General features: G+C 38.0%; 1 protein-coding gene across 1 annotated transcript in view; it reads right to left on the minus strand.

The window, feature by feature from the left end:
- Positions 1-10,674: 10,674 nt before the first annotated feature.
- Positions 10,675-26,470, minus strand: part of NELL1 (neural EGFL like 1) — an 845,852-nt gene continuing 830,056 nt past the window's right edge. Inside the window, exons 18-20 of the mRNA XM_027852558.1 lie at positions 16,114-16,290; positions 12,370-12,594; positions 10,675-10,725 (exon numbers count right to left, since the gene is read on the minus strand). Coding sequence (XP_027708359.1) covers positions 10,675-10,725; positions 12,370-12,594; positions 16,114-16,290 — 453 coding nt within the window. The remainder of the gene's footprint in view (positions 10,726-12,369; positions 12,595-16,113; positions 16,291-26,470) is intronic.

Raw genomic sequence — 26,470 nt, forward strand, 5'->3', positions numbered from 1 at the left:
CCTAATGAGGAGACAACAAGCAAACAAATATGCACAAATAAGCTATATACATGATAAAAAGGAAATAATTAACAGAGGGAAGGCCCTATAATTAAGAAGGATTGGGAAAGGCTTTTTATAGAAGATGGGATTTTAGTTGGGGCTTAAAGGAAGCTGGGAAAACCAGTAGGTGGAGATGAGGAGGGAGAGAACATTCCAGGCATGGGGGACAGTCAGAGAAAATATCAAGACCTGAGAAATGGAGTGTCTTATTCACACAACGGCCAGGAGGCTAGTGTCACTGGATGGAAGAGCACCAGTTGAAGACTAGGGTGTAAAAAGAATAAAAGTTAGGAGGTGGCTAGCTTACGAAGGGCTTTGAATGCCAAGCAAAGGATTTTGTGTTTGATTCTAGGGGCCATATGGAACCATTGGATTTTATTGAGTAGGAAGGAAGGGGGTTACATGACCGGAGCTGCACTTTAGGCTAATCCCTTTGGTGACTGGAGGATAGAATGGAGTGGGGAAAGATGAGGCAGGCATGAGATGATGATGATCTACACTAGAGTGATGGCAGTCAGAGGAGAGAAGGGGCTGTATTTGAGACATATTGCAAAGGTGAAATTGATAGGCCTTGACAACAGATTGGATATGGAAGATGAGAGAGAGTGAGGAGTTGAGAAGGACACATAAGTTTAGAGTCTGAGGGACTGGGAGTATGTTACTGACATGTACAGCAGTGATAGGGAAAGGTGGGATGAGGGGGAGTGTTTAGGAGGACAAATAATGAGTTTTATTTTGGCTCTGTGGACTTTAAGATTGGACTTTAAGACTGGACATCCAATTTGAAATATCTGAAAGGCAGTTGGGGATGCGAGATTGGCGGTCAGCAGAGAAGTTGGAGCATGAAAAATAGATTTGAAATTTGTAATGGTAATTAAATCCACAGGAGCTGATGAGCTCACCAAATGTAGTATGGAGGGAGAAGAGAAGACCATATGTATTCACTGGCACTGATCATCTATGTGTTCTAGGGCCCCGCTACCCTTTATTTCCAATACCACCAGCAAGTTAAAAAATCTTTTCACTGAGATTTAATCACACGTTCCTTTGGCCTGTAGTTCTCCAGCTACGCTTTTTAACACTGTCTTTTCAATAATGTATGTCATTCCTTATTATTTACAAACTGCAGCCATCTCTAGTGGTTTTATATTTCCTTCAACTCCAGCTTCCTCAGGAAGAGAAAATATGGTTTATGCCAATTTCTTGATCTCTGTGCAAAGGATCTAGAAAGGCAAATCCTCAGTCAACCACATTGTGATTGAACTATCTCGAAGTATTCAATATATAGACAAATGAATAATAGCTTCCTTCTAGGGACTGAGTAGAGTGAGTTTAATAGACAGGTTGGTGGCCTAGTGGATGGCGCTGGACCTGTAATCAGTTATACAATACCGAGTTCCAAATGCTGACTCACTGCTTCAGACACATGAGCTTTTCTTGTTTCAGTTTCCTCATCTGTAAAATTGGGATAATAATAGCATCGACTTCATAAGGTTGTTGTAAAGATAAAGCAAGGTAATGTTTATGAAGCATGTTGCAAATCCTAAAGTGCTCTATAAATGCTGGTTATCATTATTACTGTTATTATTTCACAATTGCTAAATCTCTGAGTTGGAAGAGACCTCAGAGGCCATTTAGCCATCTAGTCCAATCTGTATTTGAGGAAGGTTTTCCATTAAAACATTACAAACTGTCAGTCATTCAGTTTTTTATTTATATAACTCTGTCCCAAGGATATGCCTAAGAGATAAAGGACCCAAAGGCGAGGGATGGCATGGGATGCCCTAGATATTATTATAAGTATTTTTGAGCTCTGTCCAGTGGTTTTGAAAGGAATTTGCCCACATGAGCTGAAATGTTCAGAAGGAGAAACAGACAAAGGGAATTCAGCTCTATTCAGAATCATTCAAGAGCAGAGTGCATGGACAGCTTGCAGCCATCACTTACAGAATTGATATGAGCAGAGGACAGTAAGAATGAAGACTGAGACCTGAGCATAGATGGTGACTAGATATGAGCAAAGCACAGATGGACTGGGCCCAGAACCAAGGAATTGAGAATTGATTGGTCCAGATAGCAGGTGTGGACTCTTTGGAATGACTAAATCCAGGCCATGGAGGTGGTTTGCCTATCTTTCCCGGGCTGGAAGGGATGTAGCTACTCATGGGCCAGATCCCAGTGCTGATTGGCATGGAAGCTTTAACCTACTCCATTTTCCTGAGCTGAGCTAGTTCACTCTACCTTTGGCAATGTGGTGCTCCTCTGCTCCTGGGGGCTGAGCTTTAGTTTTGAACTTTAGTGTCCAGACTCCTGAAGTCAACTCCTTGTTTCCCTCAATAGCAGGTGTGCCCCACTAGGCCCTTTATAGACAGCTCTTAAAGAATTGTAGTTCCAGGGGCAGCTAGGTGGTGCAGTAGATAGAACACCGGTCCTGGAGTCAGGAGGATCTGGGTTCAAATCCGGCCTCAGACACATAACACTCACTAGCTGTGTGACTCGGAGCAAGTCATTTAACCCCAATTGCATCACTAAAAAAACAAAAAGAATTCTAGTTCCTTATAAGTTAGTAATCTCTGTGGCAGGAAGGAAGTCTCACGCTGAGAATTCCTCACATTGAATAGAATCATAGGTCAACCACCCCCAAAACTTGAATTTTTTTATGATGACCCAGAAATACATCTCAGTAGCCAGGATGATTTCAAATTTATCCCAGCTGCTAATGTTGAAATTGCAACAAAATCAATGATCAACAAACTTTTCATAGTTCATATTCTCTATTAGAGATGGATAATACAGAAAATATTCTATGTCCTGAGACATAGATAAGACCTAATAAGACCTTGTGATAAGACCTAATCTACTAGAGTCTGCATATTATTATTCTTTTCAAGATGCCAACTAATTGGGCAGGGTATGGGTATAAGTAAAAGAGCATTTTTATAGCAAGAATCCCCCCCCTTTTCTCTGTTTTATCCCCAAAAGATGCTTCTAATGGCCCAAATGAAAGCATATTAATACATAGCTCCTGTCACAAAGTGAGAAGATGATCCCAAATCCCATTTCAAAGAGTGCTAATGCCATGGTATGATGGTGGTCTACTGCACATTCAGTCTCCATCAGCAGTTCATGTGCATTCTCCACATGGAAAGCTGAAGAGATGCCTTCCAGAAGAAGTGAGATGACAAAAAGGGAAGTATCTTGGAGATACTGGTGAAGCATGTGAAGATATTCCATAACTGGTTCTGGTTGACTAACCACTGGGTTGGCAAGAGACTTTTTTATTGGCTGCATAGCTGGTATTGTCAGTATTGTTAAAAGACCCTAGGCAGCTTTGGCTCACTCTTTGCTTCATTTGTATCTGGGGAAGCTTGATGTCTAGTAAGGGAGAATGGCTTTAGGGCCCTCTTCCCTCTTCTGAAGGCATATGGCCATCAAGATATGGGCTTGCATCCTTGGCCTTTTTTGGTCTCTTTCCAATTTGAGGTACAGTGAATGGAGTCTCCAGTGATGTTGGCATGAGCAACTTGGAGTTAACTTTGAAGCCAGGGCAACCCTTAGGAGCAAGGATTGGGACTGACTGTATATCCCAGCCCAGTGCTGAGATTGCAAGTATGACTTGTGATCATCTTTTCATTCTGTGCCGGGGGCATTGTATTGGTCACCTATCACTTGGGGCCAGTATTACCTCTGGACACAAATTTGGTGGGACTGGTGCTATGTAGGAATGTGGAGCTAAATTTTGAACCTATTCCCCCAGAGATGGAGCTGGTATAGAGACATATATCAGAGTATGTACTGGAGGTACTGAAGGAAGTGTTTGTACATCTGTTCTTGCTATATATGAAGAAAAAAATAATTTTATAGTGAGTGGTCAAATGTGACCAGGGAATTAGTCACTGGTGCCCTAACAATAGGGGCTGGAAGAAATAGACAAAAACTGTCCGTAAACCCCTCAAGGTACTCTAGAACCCTGAGGGTCAAAAGACAGACAGACAGAGGCAGAGCGCTCAGTCACAACAAGGATGTTGAAAATTTCCAGTTTCTTTGTCTTTCTGAATTCCTTCAAGTTTTTTGTTTGTTTTGTTTTATTCAGTCTCCATAAGAGTTGGATAGCCCTACTTCCGAAAAATGCTACCTTGGTAGTGGCTGGAGTAGTGAACTTAGTGTTAAGAAGACTTAGGTTCAGATTCTACCTCAGATACTTTTTGGCTTTGTCATCCAGGGAAAATTACATACCTGCGTTGAGTCTCAATTGCCTAATCTGTAAAAGGGGAACAAGAAGATCAGTGGTACTTACTTACCTCAAGGTGTTTTTGTTAGAAATGACATACCATGTAATGTGCTTGAAAACCTTAAAGCTAAATATAAACACTGTTTTTTAGTAATTAGAATTATTATGATTAATTTCAAGTAAATTCATATCAGCTCAGTCTAACACACATTTATAGAATATTTACTAGGTTCAGGGTCCTAGCCTTCAAAAGAAAAGCTCCCCTTTCCAACATCAGCCCACTCTCAGTAATTTTAACAAGTTAAAATGTCACAAAAGCATATAATTGTCACTGGCTAAGTATCTTTATCAACAATTAACACTTTACTGGGTGAGGTTTCCCACACAGCTCCTGACTCATCACAGTTGAAATTTTTGCTGTTGCTATTTCCTGTCTTGGCATTCTACTGCTCAGCTCTAGAAATAAGACTGTGCTTCTTGCAGTAAGTTATTCTTATTTTAAGAAATGAGAATGAGATTAGAAAGTGACTGCTGATTAAGTTAAACACTTTATGTTGAGAAATTCTCCCTAGAAGAGACACATCAGCTATGATGCATACCACCATGGGGGATCCACCTCCATCAGTCTGGAATTTACTTGACAATTAAATCAAGCAAAAAAGAATCCTTATTTTACTTTAGAGGGTGGCTCCTCCTCTGGTTTGATGGCTATTTGAAATCTTCCTACTTTTTTAAAAAATTATTTTATGCTGAACTTAAGTTAAAAGCATTTGTGACATGAGTCAGTCTTGTAAATGAATGAATGAATGAATGCACTTTATGTTCCTTGCTATTCCTCACATCAGACAGGATACTCCAGCTCTCTTTTCCATGCCTTTGCACTAGCTGTCCTTTATTCCTCGAATTCCTCTCCTCCTCAAGTCTGCATTTTAAAATCCCTCATGTTGTCAGAGCTCAGCACAAGTACCAACCTCTACATGAAGCTTTTGGCCACAAAAAAGTTATGTTTCCTTTATTTTGTATGTACTTATATGTATACATTCTGTTTGTTCCATAGAAGGTAAGCTTTTTGAGGGAAGGGACTATTTCATTATTGTCTTTGCATCACTAGCATCTGGAACATAGTAGGTGACTAATAAATGCTTGTTGAATGCTTGCTTGATTGACCCTTCAATAAAATCACACTCTGGTCACTCATCATAGTGTGGACCCAGTCTTGGGTTCTTGTAGGATATGCCAAGCAAAGCATTTTCTCTGGCAGGACCTACTCAACTGCAGTAACTCAGTTGAGTCCCCAGGAAGGATTCATGCCTGTGATCTGAGGGATAGCCTAGCTTAGTTCATAGGGGCTCATCATGTTGGCCGCAGGGCCAGTTTCTCAGCCACAGGGCCAGTTTCTGAATCACAGCACCTCTTAAAGATCATCTGTGAAATTCCAGAGAGGTTGAGACCTGCACCTCTGGCAGGAGAAGCCAGGCCAAGCACTGAGGGTGCTTGATCCAGATGTCAAAAGGATAGAACTAGGACTTCATATGAAGAGTGTTCAGTTAGAGTGAAGAGTTTCAAGGGCTCACTTCATATTACACTATCTTGGAGACACACAATCTACCTTTTACTGTTCCTTTCACTCTTCTGTGAATTAGCCTAGTGGAAAGAACACTAGACTGGTGGTCAGAAGAACTGGCTCATCTGTTTGCTAGCGTTCTGAATATTGGCAGATCACTTCAATATTTTGCATGTCAGTTTCTTCACTTAATGCGGTGCTGGAACTAGGTGAACCGCCAGGATTACTTCCAGGGCTAACATGTCATCATTGTCTCATTGTTTCGGGTACATAGTTTATTTTCTAAATTCAACAGCGGGCGATGTTTTTTATTTCTCTCGTCTCCCAGACTTCATATGACACAGCGTTTGGCACATTGTGGGTACTTACTTACTGGTAAAAATGAGAGGAAACATAGCATAATGGCTAGAGGACTGGCCTAAGATTCAAGTAGACTAGATCTAAATCTCACCTTTATCATATGTTGACTGTGTGACCCTTTGGCACGACCATTAATCCCAGCACCTAGGACTATATATAACTCACAGAGAACGAACCAGTGTACCTTGTTAGAAGGTGTTCTTACAGGGAGCCATCTCCTCTCATGAAAGCACAGGTTCAGTTAAAAAATATTTTAAAAGAAAAAGAAATGAATGAGTAAAAAAGACAGGAATAAGAAGACAATGTGCCCAATGTAGAATGATCTCTAAATACTAGAGGTTTTGCTTTAGTGTCAAAAAACTCAAATAAGGAGACATGAGGTAAAAGAGGACCTGTTTTGAAAAGCTTTTATTTGCCTGCAAAATAGGAGGCTGAGTAAAATTATTTCTTGATACTATGAGGTTTTCTTTAAAAGAAATAATTGTTTCAATAAAGGGCTTTTAATAGGGATGTGTTGTATTATCCATTATTCTCTTTCTCATATTCAAATAGGCACCCACCACTTTCTGCTTATAGATACAGTTAGATTATGAGCCATTTTTTAGCACCGTTCTGTTAGTAAGAGTAAGTTGAGCTAACTCTAAAGTTAGATTTAGAGAGATTGTCTGAGTCATTCGTTGTGTGGTGTAGCAAAAGTGTTGTTGGATTCAAAATCAGAAGCCCTAGATTCTAGTTTCAGTTTGCCTGTTTAATTGCTGTGTGTCCTTGGGCAAGTCTCTTCCCATCTCTGTCTCAACTGGTTCATTTGTAAAATAAGAATATTGGATTGGATGATCTCCAATTGATCTTTTATTGGTCTTCATCGTTTGCATTAGTGATGCCTTTATCTGTGAAGCAATTAGCAGTCTTCTGACCTACATATGAGCGTTGTCCTTTCAGCCTTTTAATATGTTCCTACTGTGGGTCATCAAGTGATCTTTCCTCTTGTGAAAATTGTATGATAATGCCTATTTAAATTCCTTTGGAGGAAATCCTGTATTTATAAATTGTTACCTTTATCAAAGGATGACATCTCTAAACTTAAGACTGTTAAAATGTCCAGGTTGATTTCCTAATTGGTGTGTTCTGGTTAAATTTTAAGTGAAACTGTTGTATTGCAGTTATATTTTATCATGAGATATAATTACCATATTTTCAGGATCTGTTTGCTTTAGAGTCTTCCTTAATCAAAGTCTTCTTGACCTGGGTTCAAGACTTAGCCATGTGACCATGGGCAAATCAATTACTCTCTTAGAGCTTCAGGCAACTCTAAGACTAGCTTAGAAATAAATGATAAATCTCTGTCGCTGGAGAGTATTTCTACTATGATAGCTTCCTAAACTTATGATCATCGATTCATAAGTAGAGTCAGAAGAGATCCCAGAGCAAAAACTGAGACTCAGAGAAAGACTTGCTTAAAGTCCAGAGGTAATATATGGTAGCGTCAGCACTTGAACCCAAGCTTATATTTGGATGCATTAAATGTAAGTGTTTATGACTTCCCTTGTAAAATATGGGTGTTTTTGGAAGAGCACTCATTGTTGATGACACTGGCAACTGAAAACTAAGTGATTTCGAAGAAAACTAGGATTTTTCAAATCCTTGGGAAGTGATGTGAACAATCAGGATCTAAAGTAGACAACTCATAACCCACTCAAAGCAGTCACCATACACAGCCACATAGCAACCGCATAAATTTCCTCTTTTTCAATGAAAATGTGCACTTTATTCTTTTAGGTATCCCAAATTACATCAGCTAAGTGGAGTAGTAGATAGAAAGTGGGACATAGAGTCAGCAAGATCTGCGTTTAAATTCTGACTTGGACATTTAGTAGTTGTATAACCTTGGGTGAATCACTGAACCTTTCCCGACCTCAGTTTCCCAATCTGTAAAATAGAGATAATAGCAGTGACTTCACAGGGTTGTTGTGGATGAAATGTTGAGGATGAAATGAGATGATACAAAGTCCTTTGTAAACCTTAAAGCACCGTGGAAATGTTAGCTATTATTAAAATGTAGAACTGGATTATTTTAGGAATAATATACCTTCCTCAGTCTGTTTTATCTAAAATATGAACATAAAAGAGATGTATGTAAATTATTCCAGAGCCCCACAGTAGATGTTAAATGTGGCACTGAAACTCTCCATTTGATATCCTGCCTAGGATGAAGTTGTTTCAATGCTGCTAACTCTTTAAGAACTTTAGAAGTCATATCTCCATTGACCAAACCCGAGGAAATCACTGCAATGGAGGCTTGCAAATTTTAATTACTGCTTCAGTCCAAATTTAGGTTTTTAGGTAGCGTTTTGTGCACAACTGCATTAATAAATGAGGTCTTTCTTAATGCCTGGAGAGTTTAAAAAAAATCAACCCAATTGGTTCATAAATACTTACACTTAATGGAAATTAAAACATTAAGACTAACCTCTGAGGTGCCATTTGCTTGAAATTCTAACAACATAAATTAGACTTATTGACTAAAACAAAATGATTTACACCTTTTGTTGAATCTGTAGTCAAAATTCAGTAACTACTGGTGTGGCAACAAATTAGATGGAAACCTTGACTATAGCAAAAATATTACTAGTAGGGCTGTTCTTGGGGTCTTCTGATGGCTTCATCGAGAGGCAGTATATCATACAAGGGGCTGTAGACTGGGAAACAAGACATATGGATTCCATTTTCATCTTGGTTATCAATTGCCTATAGTCAGTGTCTGACCTTGGTGGATCAGTTTTAGCTCTCTCTCCTATATTTCAGCTTCCTCATCTTTATTTTATTTTATTTCTTTGCTTTTTGGTAAGGCAGTTGGGGTTAAGTGACTTGCCCAGGGTCACACAGCTAGTAAGTGTTAAGTGTCTGAGACCAGACTTGAACTCAGGTCCTCCTGACTCCAAGGCCAGAGCTCTATCCACTGCGCCACCTAGCTGCCCCTTTCTCATCTTTAAAAGGAGAGTAATGTGCCTATCTTATCTAACAGGGTCATCGTGAAGACTGAATAAGATAATAATAGATATAAAAGCTTATTATTATTTATTAATGAGATATAGTTTCAAGAAAGGCAGTAGGGCATACCACATAGGAAACTGGCATTGGAGTCAGGAAGACCTGGGCTCAAAGCCTACATCTAATACAGACTGGTTGGGTGACCAAAGATCCCATGGGCAAGTCATCTGATCTTTCAGTCCCTTTGGGCAACTTTCTCAGGCCGAGGTTTGTATCCTAGGTTTCATAAACTCTCTAATGAGTTTATGGATAGATTTCACAGGGTCTGTGATTTTGATTTTTGAAATATTTTGATGACTATTTCAATATAATTGGTTTCCACTAATTAATTAAATTATTTTATGAATTTAAAAATATTTTTGTGAAGTGGTCTACAGGCTTCACCATAATGCCAAAGAAGGGTCCATGACACAAAAAATGTTAAGAACCCTTGGGGTTGAAATATATGTTACAGACAGTTGTTTATCTGAATGAGTGGAGGGAATTTCCATACCCAGAGTTCCCCACAGTAACCAAATGGCAGTCCCAGATAGGGAAGGAAAAAAAAAGTTCCAGTGTTGTGTATCTTTGCCTTGATGCCTTCGTTTGTTTACTGCTTTGTTGGTTCTGGGATTTGTTTGTGATTTTTCCACATTTCTTCACTTTCCATGGCTAAAGAATTCATTGCATAGGATGAAAAGTAAGGAATGGGTTGTAAGTTGTGATGCTAGAGTGAGCACCCACAGTAAATCACTTGGTGATACTGAAGTGTAGCTGTCCTTTTGTGGGGAAGGTACTTTTCATCACTTTACAAAGTTTCTGGCTTTTCTTCCTGCCAATCCTTCCTTCCTTGCCTGCATCACCCAATTCTGCCTTGATTGCCTGGAGCCTCTATTTGTTAAGAGGGTTTTGGAGTGTTTCAAAAGCCCAAAATCTATGGCAAAGGGGTACTACTCCGGACTCTAACTATAGAAACATACATATTTACACGTCTGACAGGAATATCAGAACTGAGGATTTAGTGGATAGGACAAAAATCACACCAGGAAGCTTTATTGGTAGAATCTAGACTAGCTCCAGAAATCAAAAAGGAAGGGAGGGGGCAAGTTTCTCTCATGTCAATACACAAAATAAACCAAAAATCACAGCCAAGTTTACCATGAAAACATTTCAGTGTGTTTTCAAATGACCTGATAGGGGAGAGAGGTGATTTACAACACAGGAGACTTTTTTTAAACAGTCATAGACTTATATGTGTGGACTGCAAGTCACCTAGACTAGGTTAGCAAGAATGAGCATAGTGGTAGGTCCCAAAAGGCAGCTCCCAAATATCTTCGTTTGATGGAGCCTTTGGTAATTGTCTGTGGTATAAAACACCAACTTCTTCATTATTTTAAAAGATCTCTGTGTCTGTTGTTTTCCTCACCCTTCTAAGTCCATGCTAAATACTTCAGTTATTGTGAAGACATTCTAAATCCACAGAACAGCAGACACTTCCATTCTGTAAAATAAAGAAGCAAGTATTAGTAGTGCCAGGCATTGAGTACAGGTTAGTCCCTTGCAATACATATATACAGTATATATGTGTGGGGGTGTGTGTAATACATATGTGTATATATTAGATATTATATACACACACACATACACACACATATGTATGTATATCTCCAAAATGACAATTGGCAATTTTGAAACCAACTAAAGGAGGAACTAATTTCCAGGAAAATATGTCAGCAGATAAAATACATGGGAATTCATGAGGGGATTGGATGATTTATTTTTAAAAGAAACCTTTTAAATTTATTTTTAGAAGTTATCAATACAAATGAGTGCTGGACCCCTTGAAATAGTAATTTATTCCAATGTCATTGACATTACTCAAAACATAGGATTTAGAGTTGGAAGAGCCTTTAGATATTATCTAGCCTAGGGCCCTAAAGACAGTTCCCAGAAACTTTTTGAGAACATTTTCAGTGGCACTGGAATATATAGATTCCCTACTTTGGAAGAGAAAGAATCATTTGGATGTGCCTGGTTTTTTTTTTTTTTTTTTTTTTTGGTTTTTTTGTTTTTTTTCTTTTGGTTTGTTTTTTTTTGCTTTTTGATGAGGCAATTGGGGTTAAGTGACTTGCCCACAGTCACACAGCTAGTAAGTGTCAAGTGTCTGAGGTCACATTTGAACTCAGGTCCTTGTGACTTCAAGGCTGGAGCTCTATCCACTGTGCCACCTAGCTTCTCAATGGATGTGCCAGTTCTGCTAGCTTTATTTAAAATAAGTTATGCCTTATACCGTCTCCATTAATATGTCCCATCTCTGACCTCAGAAGTAACCAATGGTTTCAGAAAGGATTTGGTTCCCATATCTGTATCCAGTGAACTCTGGCTCCTAAGGTTGAAGGTGCTCCTTTTGGACGCTCATTTTTGTACGGAAACCTGATTGTAACCCTTCAGTATCTGAGGTTTGGACATAGACCCCTCTTTTACTCTGTTTTTGCATCTGAAGTTAGATATGCAAAGGGATGCAGTTGGGATAATTCCCATGAAACTTGGATTGGAACTACAATCTGCTATAACTAGGTAGGCAGCATCAAGTTCAAGAAATTATGTAGTGTATTTCCTAACACACGAAGAGACACTCCATAGGACTGGGTTAGACTCGGGTGGAGGATAAGAAGTCAGTATTCAAAAAAAAGAAAAAAAAACATAGAGACGCCTCAAGGGAATACCAGCCAAAAAGTATGAAAAGTGATCATGGTAAATTAGAGCCTGTGAGCAGTAACTCCAGATCTCCTACCTTAGTTACTGTGAAATGAAGGTGAAAAAAAGCGCCCACTTCATACAGCATTTTATACAACATTGACAATTTCTTGAAAGTGCTTTCAAAACTTTCCATGATCAAAGGAAACCAATTTTTTTTTTTCTGTGCAGGTTAAAAAAGGCACACGTCAGCGTAAGTAGATTGATATAGGCTGTTACAATGCTCTGTTTCAGCGCAGGAGCAAGTACCATTTTAGCCCGTATTTCATTTACAATATCTCATGAAGCCATATAGGAACTTTTGGATGTGGACCAGCATAAATATGATCCATAGAAATTTGTGTGCGACATGAAGACTTATTTTCACAAGTACATGTTATCGGGTTACCTTGCATTTGCAGGTCGTGCAGGGAGATCCAGCCATTGTCCAGATGGCACCGCTAAGTCTTGTCACGCCATAGCTGTCTAGACAGGTCTTTCTGATGTCATAGGCGATGTTGTCTGCCAGGCAGGGGTCACTCACACAGCGGGGGCAGCATTCCCCTTCAGAGATTGCAGTGTATTCACAGCTCAGGTTGGGGCAAGTGAGTGGCCAACAATCCACCTCTCCTTCCTACAGAGTGAGAAATAAATGTCTCATCGAGTCTACCTTAGTTTTCTCATTAAGAGCTGCAAAGGGAAGAGGAATGTCATTATTTTGACCACTGTCATTGAAGATAATAAAAATCATCATAGCTCACCAATATGTAATCTCTTTTGACCTTAACAACAGTGCTATGAGGCAGTTACTATTATTATCCCCATTGTATAGATGAGGAGTCTGAGACTTAAGGAGGTTAAATGTCTTGCTTGAGGTTACATGGTGGTAATCTCAAAGATATGGGAGGGGACTTATAAATTTATAGAACCAAAGAACTTTCTTTCCAAAAAAAAAAAAAAATAAGTCTAGTGGTTGACAGAGAATGGAAGGGAGACAAAGATAACGACTTTTAAAAATTCACCAAGTGGCTAGAAATGAAGACCAGGATTTTAGGCTGTGTCTCTGGGATTAGTAGCAGTTATTTTAATGGTAGTATCCATTCTGCTTTGTCTTGGCCCACCTATCATGTCTGGCACAGAGTAAGTGCTTAATAAAAGTTTGTAAAATTAAATTAACTCAATAGAACTTGACTGGAACAACCAATGCAGGTGATTATATTGTTGTAACTGAACAGTTATGGTCAGTTTATCTAGGAGTTGTTTGCTGAAAGGTTCTGGCACATGCATAAATGTAACTGAAAACTTAAACTCAATATTTGTATTGCATCACTGGAAAAAGGTTTGATATTGAGAATGTATAGGGTACTATTAAAAAAAAGTTGTTCAAAATCCATTGTCCAGTGCATAGTTGGGCAAAGGGTAAGAACAAATAGTTTTCAGAAGAAGAATTACAAACTATTTGCAACCATATTAAAAAAATCTACAAAATATTGATAAGAAATGCAAGTCAAAATAACTTAGAGGCTCCATCTCATTCAGCAAATTGGCAAAGATGAGAATTGTCAATGTTGGAGGGGCCGTGGAAAGACAGTAGCATTGATGCATTCTTGTTGGAGCAATTCTAGAAAGCAGTTTGTAATTGTCCTAAGAAATTGGCTTAAAATGTGAATACCCCTTAACTCAGAAATCCTGCTTGATGGCATATGTCCCAAGAAAATAAAGGACAATAAGGTCCATCAAAATACTTATAGTAACATTTTTAGCAGTAGCAAAGAACTAAAAACAAAGTGCATGCCAATTGTTTGGGGAGATGACCACATATATTATGATGAATAAAATGAAATATTGCTGTGTTTAAGAAATGATGAATAATAGGGAAACATGGGAAGATTCACAACAACTGATACAGGGATAAATAAGTAGAAGCAGTAAAAATATGCACATTAAGTACGACAATGTAAATGGAAAGAACAACAATAACGAATAAACATTGCAGAATTAAAATGACCAAGCCTGGTTCTGAAAAAAAAAAGAATTCTACTTTTTAGAGATAGAAATCAGTGTAAGATATTGCATATAATTTCAGACTTGGTTGGCATTTGTATTATTTCTGCTGAAGTGCTTCCTTCCCTCCTTTTTTTTCTTTCTTTTTTTTTTTTTTTCAAAAGGTCATGGTGCTCTGGGAAGGGAGGAGTTGAGAAATAGATGGCATTCCAAAAGTTTTAGTAAGTTAGGTTTTTAAGTTAGTTAGTAAGTTTTAAAAATGTTAAAGATTCACGTATTTGGAAATGAAAGTGATGAAAAAGCAAAATATTTTAATTAAAAAAAAAACATACTCATTCACAGTACTTTTCCCTAGGACAACACAATAATAAAAATTCCTCTCATGTGCATGGTGTTTTACATATTTCAGAACTCTTTCATAAACATGATCTCATTTTAACTATGTGAAATCTGAATTCATTTAGACTGAAGCCATTCATGGCTGAATCCCATACATAGCAACAATCCACTTTCAGTATGATGTTGGAAAGAATCACATACTACTTTTTTGAATCTGTAACTATAAGCTTCTTGTTATCATAAACAAAAAACTCTAGGGTAGGAGAGTATTCTGATTTGTTTCCTTAAAAAAAGGAATCTGACTTGTTAGTTTGTAAAGGAAATTAGTATATAGTTGGGAAGGGATTGAGATTGGTTCTTTTCATTGTGGAAATTGGAAAAATTGCTATAATTAGGATTCTCATTAATCTTCACTTTCATCAGTCTATTATGAAAGACATACGCTTTCTTGACACATCAAGGAAGTTTTCTATCATAGATACTAGCAAAAAAAATTTCAGGGAAAGTGGACACCACAGAAAATGTGACAATTTAGAAAAATAAATGACTTAGGATGTTTATCTTAAAGTATTATTCATTATTTACTCAGAAATTTCATGACTTAAGAATAAACAAAACATAGCTGATCTCATATTTATAAGTTATAAAATCCATTTCTTAAAAATGCATTGTTTGTTTCATTTCCCAAATTCAGTATCATCCAATAAGCATCTTTTAAGCACCTACCATGGACAAGATGCTCTACCATGTGATAAAGACATACAATCAAAATGAAAAACAGCCCCTGACCTCGAGAATCTTATATATTCCCGAAATGAATAATGTGAGTTAAATGAAAGAAATTTCAGGCCAAAACTAATAGGATTTGAAGGTTCCACCGAAGTCTTATGTGTTGTTAGAGTGAGGATGTGACCCTGACTTTTCAAAAGGTTATGCAGTGCAAACCACTGACTCTGCCAGGACCTCCCAAAGGCTGAATGGCTGCACTTATGGGCCAGGAGAACTAAACTGATCCTATTTCAGTCTCACTTCTTACCATTGCAAGGGGAATGATCCTTTTATTTTCATCACTGTCATTAGACATTTATTCAGATGTTGCATTAAAGAATGGGTAGAGCCTAGTGGTAAAGGAAGGCAGAGAAAGATAATGTGTTTTTTCCATGTTGTGTTGTCTGAGAATCAAGATAGTTAAATTTGTGGAGGCTCCTCATCCAAATGGGCTATATAAACCATATAAGGACTACAATCTAGTTAATTGAAAGGAATAACCAACATCTACCAAGTCATAGGTCTATAAGAATTAAAGTATTGTGCTCAGGAAAGGGTAGGTAGTTGTGACCAAACTAATAGCCAGAAAGTCACATTAATTAATGAAACCCTACTCTACATGCCTTTCTATCCTCCACTGATCCCTAAGAGTATTATGTTATATGTCATATTCTTTGTACAATTCAGACACAAAACTCCCAGAATTATATGCCTTTTCTTCTGATTTTGCTGATTCTGATAAGCTCATGAATGTCATTTGTGATATCTTTAAGGCATTTGATTTCCCTGAGTGAATTCCCCACTCCTAACTTTCCTTAGAATCAGTTCTAACCAGGCTTAGTATCAGAACTGTGACATCACTACAGAAAATGAAACCCTCTTACAATGAATCCCAGGGAAAAAGTGATTTTTGCTACCTATGAATTACATTGAGCCTTGTGAACCATTGAAATCTTTCCCTTGCTCTGGGATTTGCATAGATATGCATTGGCTGTAAAAGGTGTTCTCCCTGTGTAGAAACATGAACTGTTAATTTCCATACCAGGCAGCGGCACTGTTGGCAGCTGTATGTCCAGTTGTCTCCACTTCGATAGAGTTTGTGTACGTTTTGGTCTAAACACTGACTGGTAACTCTGGTGTCACATTCTGGACAGCAGAAGAGATCAACACTTGGGTTCTGACAATCACAAGCAGTCCGTCGGCAGAATATCTTTCCATCCTATTCAAAAGAGAATTTGGGGAGTTTCCAACATTAGTGCTAGGTTGACAAAGACCAATGCAGATTTTTGCAAAGGTTTGTAAGTGACTTAGAGATCCCTTAAGAAAGAAACTTTATGGTCTTTATATTATTCACCATCATCACCACTCCGTTCTGATCATTCTTCCTTTGGTGGTTCTTGCCTATCGAAAGCTGAAGCATTTACAGTCTAAACAAGTGTTTTCCTCAAACTAAATTTTTATATTTGGATTGTAATTAAGTCGTAGGGATGTTTGTTTTTAATTTCTTAAAATCTCCCTGACTGGCCTTGGGGTAGGGAACCTAGGTTTAATTCCTCCCTCTGACACATTCATTACGTGATTTTGGTGTATCATTAGCCTCTCAGGATTTTAGGCAACTATCTAAGACTCTTCAGACCCTGATAAGATGTTACTCTGCCTTAGCAGAGAAAGGTCCTTATGCTGATGAAATGACATATCCAGGAAAAACAATGACAGCAACACAGCTATAACAATAATAGAAAGTTCATTTATATTTTACAATGAAGTCTGATCAGCAGCTAAAGCTCAAAGTAGATTACTAGCCAGTGGGCTGACACAGCCAAAGCCCCAAGTGTTTCAGCATGTACACATTTCAGGAAATTGAACTACACTTGTATATACTGCAACTCCTGATATTGAGGTAGGTTAGGAGCTTCATTTATCTTGTGGCAATACAGGAAGGTGCTATAAAAACAGTAAAAGAATCATATTTCTTTTTATTTCTCAACATTAGTGTCATTCCCAACTTGATACCTTCACTATAGCCAGTCAGTTGCCAAATAATGTAAGGAAGCATTAGTAGCTGAGTATCTTCCTGATACCCAGATACTAATGCTTCGTTCCTTACTAAATTACCTTTTATTTATTTAGAATATATTTATATATGTACGTTATGTCTTCACCAGTAGAATGTAAACTTTTTGAGGGCAGGGATTTAAAAAATGACTTTGTCTATTGCCTAGCACAGTACCACTTAATGAAAGCTTGTTGATTGTTTGTTAGCTATGTTATTTCTGCTGCCTTTTGTCCTCTCCCTCAACCGTGGAGCCCTGAACCGTAATCCATATTGTTATTAGAGTGGTAGCTCTGGGAAAGCTGAAGAATGTGACTTTTCAGGATCTGGCCTTCAGAGGAACCCTGCTTCTCCAAATCTCTGCCTCTTAGTTGTCCTCTGGCTCCTTGACGTTGTGAATTGGGTTTGTAAGTGCAGCTGTACCTTGGAGAATAGGGTAATAGGGTTTCCTTATGGGGCCTTCTGATGATCTTTGTGTAGTTGTGAAAGGAATGTAGAAAATTTGGATGTAGTTCTGAGGACATCAGATCACTGGTGGGTTGGCAGCTTAAGGTAAAAGTTGATTCTCAGGCCAGTTGTCTCTTAGCCCCATTAACTGTTTACCCAAGAGAAAAAAAATTTGGATATCTTCATTAGACATCATAAGGAGTTGAATTGACAATGGAATCCATGTCACAAATACCACAATCCCCTTCACAGTAACTTAATCATAATCATATAATGATGCAATTAATTCTCCAGCTCCCTCTGTTAATGCATATCTCAACTCATATGTACTTTATTGGGTGGTCTATTAGTATACATAGCCCTAAATCATCATTACTTGGTGGCCAACATTCTAGTGATAAGTCTCTCTAAACGTACACGAGCTGATCTCAAGACAAGCTTGGGTGCACAAGTTAATCTTGGTAGCACCTACCAAAGCATCATATACCTAGGAGAGAATAGCTTATGGAGTACTACACTCATAAAACCAGCTTATAAAGGGATAGCAATACTCCCATAAGCATTATGCTGGGTTTACTTTTACCGTCTGTAGAGTGTTTTATGATCATTGTTTCCATCATCTACTTCTCACAATCACTTGGTAACGTCAGTAGCAACTGCAGACTGAGCCAGGCTAGGAGATAGTTAACCTCCAAGTTTTTTTTTTAGTTCTACTCTGGCTGCTTTTCAAGACTTCCTACAGCTTCAGTCACTTATGAAATAGCCACACTGTGCTGGGGAGAGTTCTCATGTACGGGAAGGTTCATCTTGCCTGCTTTCATGACTAGCCCAGCAGAAAGTGAGTCAGAGGCCTGTTATTTTCAGTCTTGGTGATATCCACTTCTAATACTTAGACTCCATGGTTGCAAAATAGTATAGCGACTATTGGGAAACTGTCATTGAATCCTGAGGAAAAAAATTTGTCACTTCCATTTATAGGATTATGGAAAATTGGTCTGTAGCTAAGAGGAACTCAGAGACCATATAACCCGCCCCACTCATTTTACGAATGAGGACTGTGAGCCTTAGGGAGATTCAGAGATGTACCTAATGTAATACAGATAATAGTATATGTCAGATGTGTGTATATGTATGTGTGTGTACATATATATATATATATACACACATATGATTCAAAAAAAATGACTACTATCTGCAGAAATCTGACAGAGGGGTCATAGCCCTAGAAAGCTTAGGAAAAAACTATTACAACTTTTAAATTCTGTGTTAAGAAATATTTTATATTGGTATACTTGTCTTCTCCCTGTATTAATTACATGGGAATTCAATGCATACATAATTATCTGACATCTAAAATAACATTTTCAACAAAAAAAATCATTTGGTCACCTGACTTAGGGAGATATGCCAGATGCTTCTGGAAATTGCCAGGTGATGGCAATAATTTAATTGCACCTGGCCCTGCTCATGAGAAGGATGTGTAAAGGATAGCCTTGATTCCAAATACATGGAGGACTGATTCACACAAAGGTTCATAAGTACCTTTCAGTGGGTGGTACAAGCATGACAAAAAGTATAGCTTTCAGGGCTCTGCTCTAACAAATGATGTCTTCATGCAGATGTTAAAACTAAATCACAAAAGATTCCATTAACACACATAGCTATGAAAATAACTTTATTGAAATAGCTATACAATATCCATATTAAGGGGGCAGCTAGGTAGCACAGTGGATAAATAGCTGGGCCTGGAGTCAGGAAGACCTATCTTCCTGAATTCAAATCTGGCCTCAGACACTTAGTAATTGTGTGATTTTGGGGGAAGTCACTTAATCCTGTTTGCCTCAGTTCCTCATTTGTGAAAATGAGCTGGAGAAGGAAATGGCAAGTCACCCCAGTGTCTCTGCCAAGAAAAACTCAAATGGGGTCACGGAGAATCGGACACAACTGAAAAATGACTGAACAACAACAAAATCCCTATTAAGATAGATAATACCCAGAAAAATATTTGTGCAAGGAAACTAGTGTCATAGAAGACGCCCTGTACAAAAACCAAATAGAAAGGATACTCCCAATTGATGATAACATTCTCTGTATGCTTCTTTTTGTGCTGAGTGGACTACCCCAGGGTACCCTTTAGGGAGATCGATGGTCACTCCCAAGACTGGCTGACTGGTCAGATAATCTGCACATGGTAGGATGGGTTGCCCATTTACTGGTGTACACATAATTTTGAAAATTGTGTGGCATTTAAAATAAAATCCAAGTTTCTTGCTGTTGCAGGTGTATATCTTTTTCTCACCAAAAGTAAATATTGCCCAACGGGCAACTGAGATAAGCATAAACGGAATGATCAAATTACAGCACGAGAATCAAGGAATCATGGAGAAGAATGAGTATAAAAAGATACCAAGATGCCATAAAACAAAGTTATGGGGAAAAAAGAAGGATGGGCATATCGTATGATGAGAGTGAGGAATGAATGATGGAAATTCCACATATTCTGATGCTATCTTTGAGATGTCAAGAAAAAATGAGAAAACCTCCTACTACATTGGGCTTCTTGTTGAACATTTGGGAGGAAATGGAATAGTCAACCAGGATGGTATTGGACTATGAACTCTGTTAACAGAGACAGCTTTTGCCATTTTTTGTATCCCCAGCATTTAGCACAGGGCCTAGTTAAGCTCTTAATAAATATTTGCCGAGGGGCAGCTAGGTGGCACAGTGGATAGAGCACCAGCCCTGGATTCAGGAAGACCTGAGTTCAAATCCAGCTTCAGAAACATAACACTTATTAGCTGTGTGACCCTGGGCAAGTCACTTAACCTCATTGCCTAGTGCCCCCCCCCCAAAAAAACCAAAACAAACAAATATTTGTTGACTTGACTTTGAGGAAACAGTCACATAAATAAGGTCAGAAATCCATTGGACTAGTCTTTGGTCGAAAGACAGCATGGTGCTGTTGATAGGGGGTCAGCTTTAGATTCAAGAAGATCTGGATTGAAATCCTGCCTCTCCCACATACTAGCCATTCCATCAGGGTCAAACAACTTATAACTCCTTTGCTTCCTCAGGCAACTCCCTAAGACTCCAAGGGCAGCGAAAAGCCGCATGCTGGTTGTGAGAAGGCTGTATCAGATTACCGGTGAAGATTTGTAGGCAAGAAATGATGTAAAAGATTATTGAAGTGGATAGAGATCAGGACTTGAAGTTAGAGAGACATGAGTTAAAATCATGCTTTTGAAACTTATGAGCTATGTGACCCTGGGTAAATCACTTAACCTTTGTTTGACTTAGTTTCTTTATATTTAAGATAGAGATGATATTAGCACCTACCTCCTAGGGTGCTTGTGAGAATAGAATGAGGTAAAGTGCTTTGAAAACCTTAAATCCCTATATAAATACTAGCCATTATTTTATATTTTGGGAGGGGTACTGGAACTCTGATATCATTATTATAGGAAGCTCCCACTGAGAAAATTTTCTCTAGTAATGCAGATTGGAACCTGTTCTTTGATTTGTAGCCTCAGAGAGTTGCTTGTGGTTAATCAGAAGTTAAGTCCTTTGCCTAGTATAACTGAAAAAAGAAAACAATCCATGTCACTGGAGTCAGGGAAGACAGTATGAATCTTGGTCTATTATCCATGAACAAGTAGTACAAGAATGGAAAGAGGGTCTTCACAACCTTGGGTAGAACTACTGTGGGGGAGTCACTCAAAGATATGGGAAAAACCATCCAGGTTATGAAGGGCCAAAAAGTGTGTAAACTTCCCCAGCAGAGAGAGTTACCATAGCATTGGGTACACTAAAGCATCAGAGCTAAGGATAACTATCTACAGCATCAAAGGAAAGTAAATATAGAAATGTTCATGGCTGAATAAATTATCCCCATCAGAAGAAGGACCATGCTTCTGCAAGCCATGTGGCCACATGAATTATTGGTGGTAAAGTTAGTTAATAATGGCCTATCAGGGTTGTTGCTAGCTGCATTGCAGAAATGTAAACCCATCCAGAGTAGTATCTGTCTTCCCATCATCCTGATATAAAATAAACAAATTGCTAGCTTCCAGGGTTAGTCCAAAATAAAGCAATTTCACGTTTCATCAATTATGTGAAGATAACAAGTCAACCCCTTCTTTTTCTTATATGTCAAAGTAACATTTGTGTTCACATCATCTTTTGAATTATAGGCTAACTGTCAAGAGAACAATTTTTAATCATGAAAACTATGCAAGAGCATAGAGAATACCATTACAAAGGCTTAGCATGCGAGCAAACGATTGAAAACTGCAAGTGCTTATTCATGCTGGCTTACCTTCCCTCTCATTTCGATTTATTTCTGGTTTTGCTCTAGATCTTGACCTTTAGTCTAGCCAATGAAAACTAGGTAATCATGACAACTCTATTTCATATACCAAGGATGTACCTGAGTTGCCCTTCTGCTATAACTCCTAAATGTTTATATAGAGTTTCATGTGGAAAGTTCAGCTGTAAACTATTAATCAGACTCCCAATAACCAAATTGCTAATGAATTTTAAAAAGTGAGGACATGAACTTCCCAGAAAATAAAAAAATGTATTTTATTATGCCTCTGAAAATTAGAGGGATTTGGTTATAAATTACCCTTTTTATTACTGAATCACCAACACAATAATACATATACTCCAGACTGCTTGACATCATATTTTATACCAAAGATTTGAGTGGAGATCATTTATATTACACTGGGAAAATAAGAGGAACCATAAAAAAGTAGGGATTGGCTACTCTAGACCTATTTGTTCTTCCTTGCTGGCATCTGATTAAGGCAGTTATGTTGAATTCTTTACTGAAGTAGAAGAATATCTTTAATTGCCCTTCTTAAATTATCAACTACAACTGCCATCTGTCTTGGAACTCTTGAATAAAGGCACAGATTTGTACTGAAACAGAGGAGGCTAGAGAGAGGGAATAAAGAGAAAGAAATTAAAATGGGAATGAGAAATCAGAGATTCTGCAGTGGAGAACAGGGTTGCAACACCAGTTAAGGAAGGGTTTGGACAAGGAGGTCTCTCATATGCTCACAATTCTACAACTCTGTAAAAGACTCCTTGCCCTCAGTCAAGGGTTGAGTCTTCCAGAACCCTACTTCACTGGATTCCTTTGTCTCAGGATGAAGTGAACTTCACGTAGTGAGCAAAAAATGTATTGATAAACCTTCCTTCCAGATTCTGCTTTTCTTTATAAATCCTTGATTTCATTGGTGTAACCCAGTATGAAAACTCCCTCTACTAATGCAGATCATCAACTTGTCTGCAACTTAAAGACTTCTACAGTTGCCTGGGACAGTAAAAGGTTAAGTGACTTAGACATGGTGGTACTGCATCAGAGGCAGGACTTGAATTTTGGCTTGCCTCATTCTAAGGCCAGAGTTATAGCTGCCACACTGTGCTGTTTCTCAGGCATGGGTAAATAATAAAAATGGATTTTTAAGAAGTTTGGACAAATATGTGAATCAGAGAGCCACAGGTGGTTTCTTGATAAGCAAGACTGCACCAAATCATTGACCTTGGTGTCAAGGAAGAAAACTAAGTTCTTCCCTATGAGTTTCTGTCATTTCTAGAATGTTAGTCTCAAAGACCACTAGGTCCAATCTAGTCTAAAAATGCCTATGTTCCCATAAATCTGACAACTTCCAGAAACAACATCCCCAGTTCCTTGGGAATTTAATGCCTTCAGCTTTGGAACTCTTGCTCTAGAGCTCAAGTGTCTAGATTGGTGAGTGAGGACACTTTCACCTAGCCAATTATATCTAGCCAACCCCAGAACATAATTCCAGTTCCATTGAATTATCCACCCTAGCCATTAACCCTGCCACCACATAGATAACATTTTCTTCACTTTCTACTTTTTGCATTGTGTGCATTAATCTGTTCAATACTACCATGGCTTCCAGAAGAGGCACATCAGTGAACTCTCCTGGAGCAATTACTTTCCCAGCAGGTCATTATTCTCTTATAATTAATTTTATTTTGTCCATTGATGTGTAAACTCATTTAAAGCAGGGATTTTTTCACTTTTGTATTTGTGTATCCAGGACTTCACAGTGCTTGTTGTATAGCAAGTGTTCAATAAATGTTTTATTTTCCCATTCTTCTATGTTCTGAAGGCAATCTGAACCATCCTTAATGAACAAATACATGTTGTCCACATATTATCTAGCTTTCCAACTCAAGTGCCAGCCAATGTCTGGCTGTAATTGTGTCATGAGTCCCCTCTTGCAACTGAATCATGGCATTGGTGCCTACCATTCTATGTAGGAAATGAAAGCAGCAAAGTACCTTTTCTGGAAGTGAAAAGTAATTTTTGATTTCCATATATTAATACTTGGCCTTAACCCTGTGATAACTCATATAACAAATGTTATTGCCAAGCTAAATTATGTTCCCAAACTTTGAATAATAAGAGCATCTTAGTCTAACATGATTCCAAAGAAAACATTTCTATCTGTCACCTCTCCTGGCATGTCTCCTTTTCAGAATTGATGGGTTTGTAATTGCCTGCTTAAATGCCCTAAGTGACCCCAAAGAAATTTTTATCCATAACTGAAAACATAATTTCCAATTGCACGTTATGAAAGGGATAAGTGGGGAAATAAAAAAAAATACTTCTATGCTGGGAGGATGACCTAAAGAATTGGACCCAAGACTTCTTCTGTGCCTAAACTAAGTCATCCACCACCATTTGAAAGCTATAGTATAAACTGGGTAATAAGCTGCATCTATAGGATGGATTTATTTATTACAATTCCGTTTGCCTCTTGTATTAACGAGGAAGATGGCATATCAACAAAATAAGATTTCAAGCAATACTCATCTCCTCAGGCATCCTTAAAGTAATTTTCTTAAGACAGTGGGGACACTCTACAAATGATAGCTGAATATATCAACTCAGGCTACTTGGGTAATTAATGTAGTTAATTAATAAAGCTCAGGGAATTTTTAATGATTGAGAAGTTCCCTGCTCTTTTCATTGGCTCAAATGATAATAAAATCCAGAAAGGAAAATATTATTAACAGCAGTCAGATATTTACTAGGGCAAACTCTTCATTTCTGACCTCTATAACTTAGAAATATCTGGACAATCTGGGGAGGTCTCTGGGTTCAGCAATGAATATTGCTAAAAATGTTACTAACCAGGATCTTTTAGGAGTGTGATGATAAAAAAAGAATAGGCATTTTTTCTTGGTTGTTTTGTGATCTAATTGTGCTTTTAACTTTGAGGCTAACTCAGATGCTACTTTCTCTGAATCTACCCTGAGTAGGTCAAAGGAACAAATATTTAAAAGGAGACAGCTCCATATTCTCTTCTAGCACCTTCTTTTTACGTATGAGTAGACTAGATTTACAGCAGGTTTTCTTACATTTTTCTAATCATGATTCTCCCCCCCCCCCACCCTCTTTGCCAGTGTGGTGAAGCCTGTACACTCCTTTTCAGAATAATGTTTTTACATGTGTCAAACAAAATACATAATATTATAAAGGAAATCAATTATAATGAAATAAAGATATATAAATAAAGAAGTTTTTACACTTTCTGAAAGCTATCCGTGACCTGGGTCCATCAATTTCAGGTTGAGAGACCTAGATCTAGATAGATGTAATCATTTACTCACAGTCACATAATTAATCAGTAGCAGACCGGGGATTTGAACCTAGGACATTTGATTCAACAACTTTTTCCTTTATACTGTGTTGCTTCTTAGTCACACTGATCTCTCACTTTTTGAACAAATAAGTAAAAAAAAGAATCATGTGTTTCATCACTTCTGGGTACTTTCCTGCAGACTTGGGATACAAATAGAAATCAACCAAACAGAATATAAAGGGGAGCTGTGAAAAGAAGGGTGAGTTTGGAAATAGTCTGGGAGTACTTCTGAGAAAGACAAAGTGAAAGCCCTTTTATCATGGTCCAGAGAGCCTGGAACAAGAGACTAACTTGTGATGGGAGGGAATGAAGAGCCTGGGCCGGTTCAGGCACTGTGGTTTGGAAATGGCTGGCAAATGTTCTTGGAACTCCTTTTATTGACACTCAATCTTATATCATTTAGTTACTGTAATTTTACTAATGCTCATTTATAAGTATTTACTAAACACTGTATCACTTAGTTACTGTGATTTTATACATTGGTCTGTTCTCCTTAATTTTATGCTTCTTGAGAGCAAAGTTCTTGTCTCATACCTTTTCTAGAGCTTAGTAATTTAGCTTTTGGTTGAAGGCCTTCAGTCATGGGGAATCTACTACCCCTGAAGAAATCCATTTGACTTTTGGGCTCTAATTGTTACAAAGTTGGTCCTGAAATTAAGCCTGAATTTGTCTCTTTGCTACTTTCATTAACTCTTTTTGGTTCTGCCCTTGGTGGCAAAACAGGAAGATAGCTAACATAACTCCTCCAGGAGTCTTCTCCTGGCTAAGTATCTCCAGATTCTCCCTGAAATTGTTAAGACACTGATGGTATAAAATCTTCAAGAACTGGAGGGATTCTTATCTCTCTGGATAGGATTAGGTGTGGCCTGAATGAAAATGACTAGGGAAGTTTGTTGATATCTTGGTCTCTTTTGATTGCCTCTACCAAGCTCTCTTTTGGAGGAGAATAGAAGTCTGCATTCTAGAAGAACATTCAGAAGTCTGCAACACTTTTTTGAAGCAAATGGCTTTTTTTCCATCTCATGCTAAATCCTTTTATGCCTATAAAGCAGAAGAACCCAATGTGTGTGTGTGTATACATATACATATATATACATATGTGCCCGCACATATATACATGTATATATGCACACATACATACACAAAATCAGAGCTCTAGTAATGTAAAACCAAATGGAAATAAATAGGAAAGATTAAAAAAAAATAAATAA

Source organism: Vombatus ursinus, unplaced genomic scaffold, assembly GCF_900497805.2.
Source record: "Vombatus ursinus unplaced genomic scaffold, bare-nosed wombat genome assembly UNPS02009770.1, whole genome shotgun sequence".
Taxonomy (NCBI): Eukaryota; Metazoa; Chordata; class Mammalia; order Diprotodontia; family Vombatidae; genus Vombatus; species Vombatus ursinus.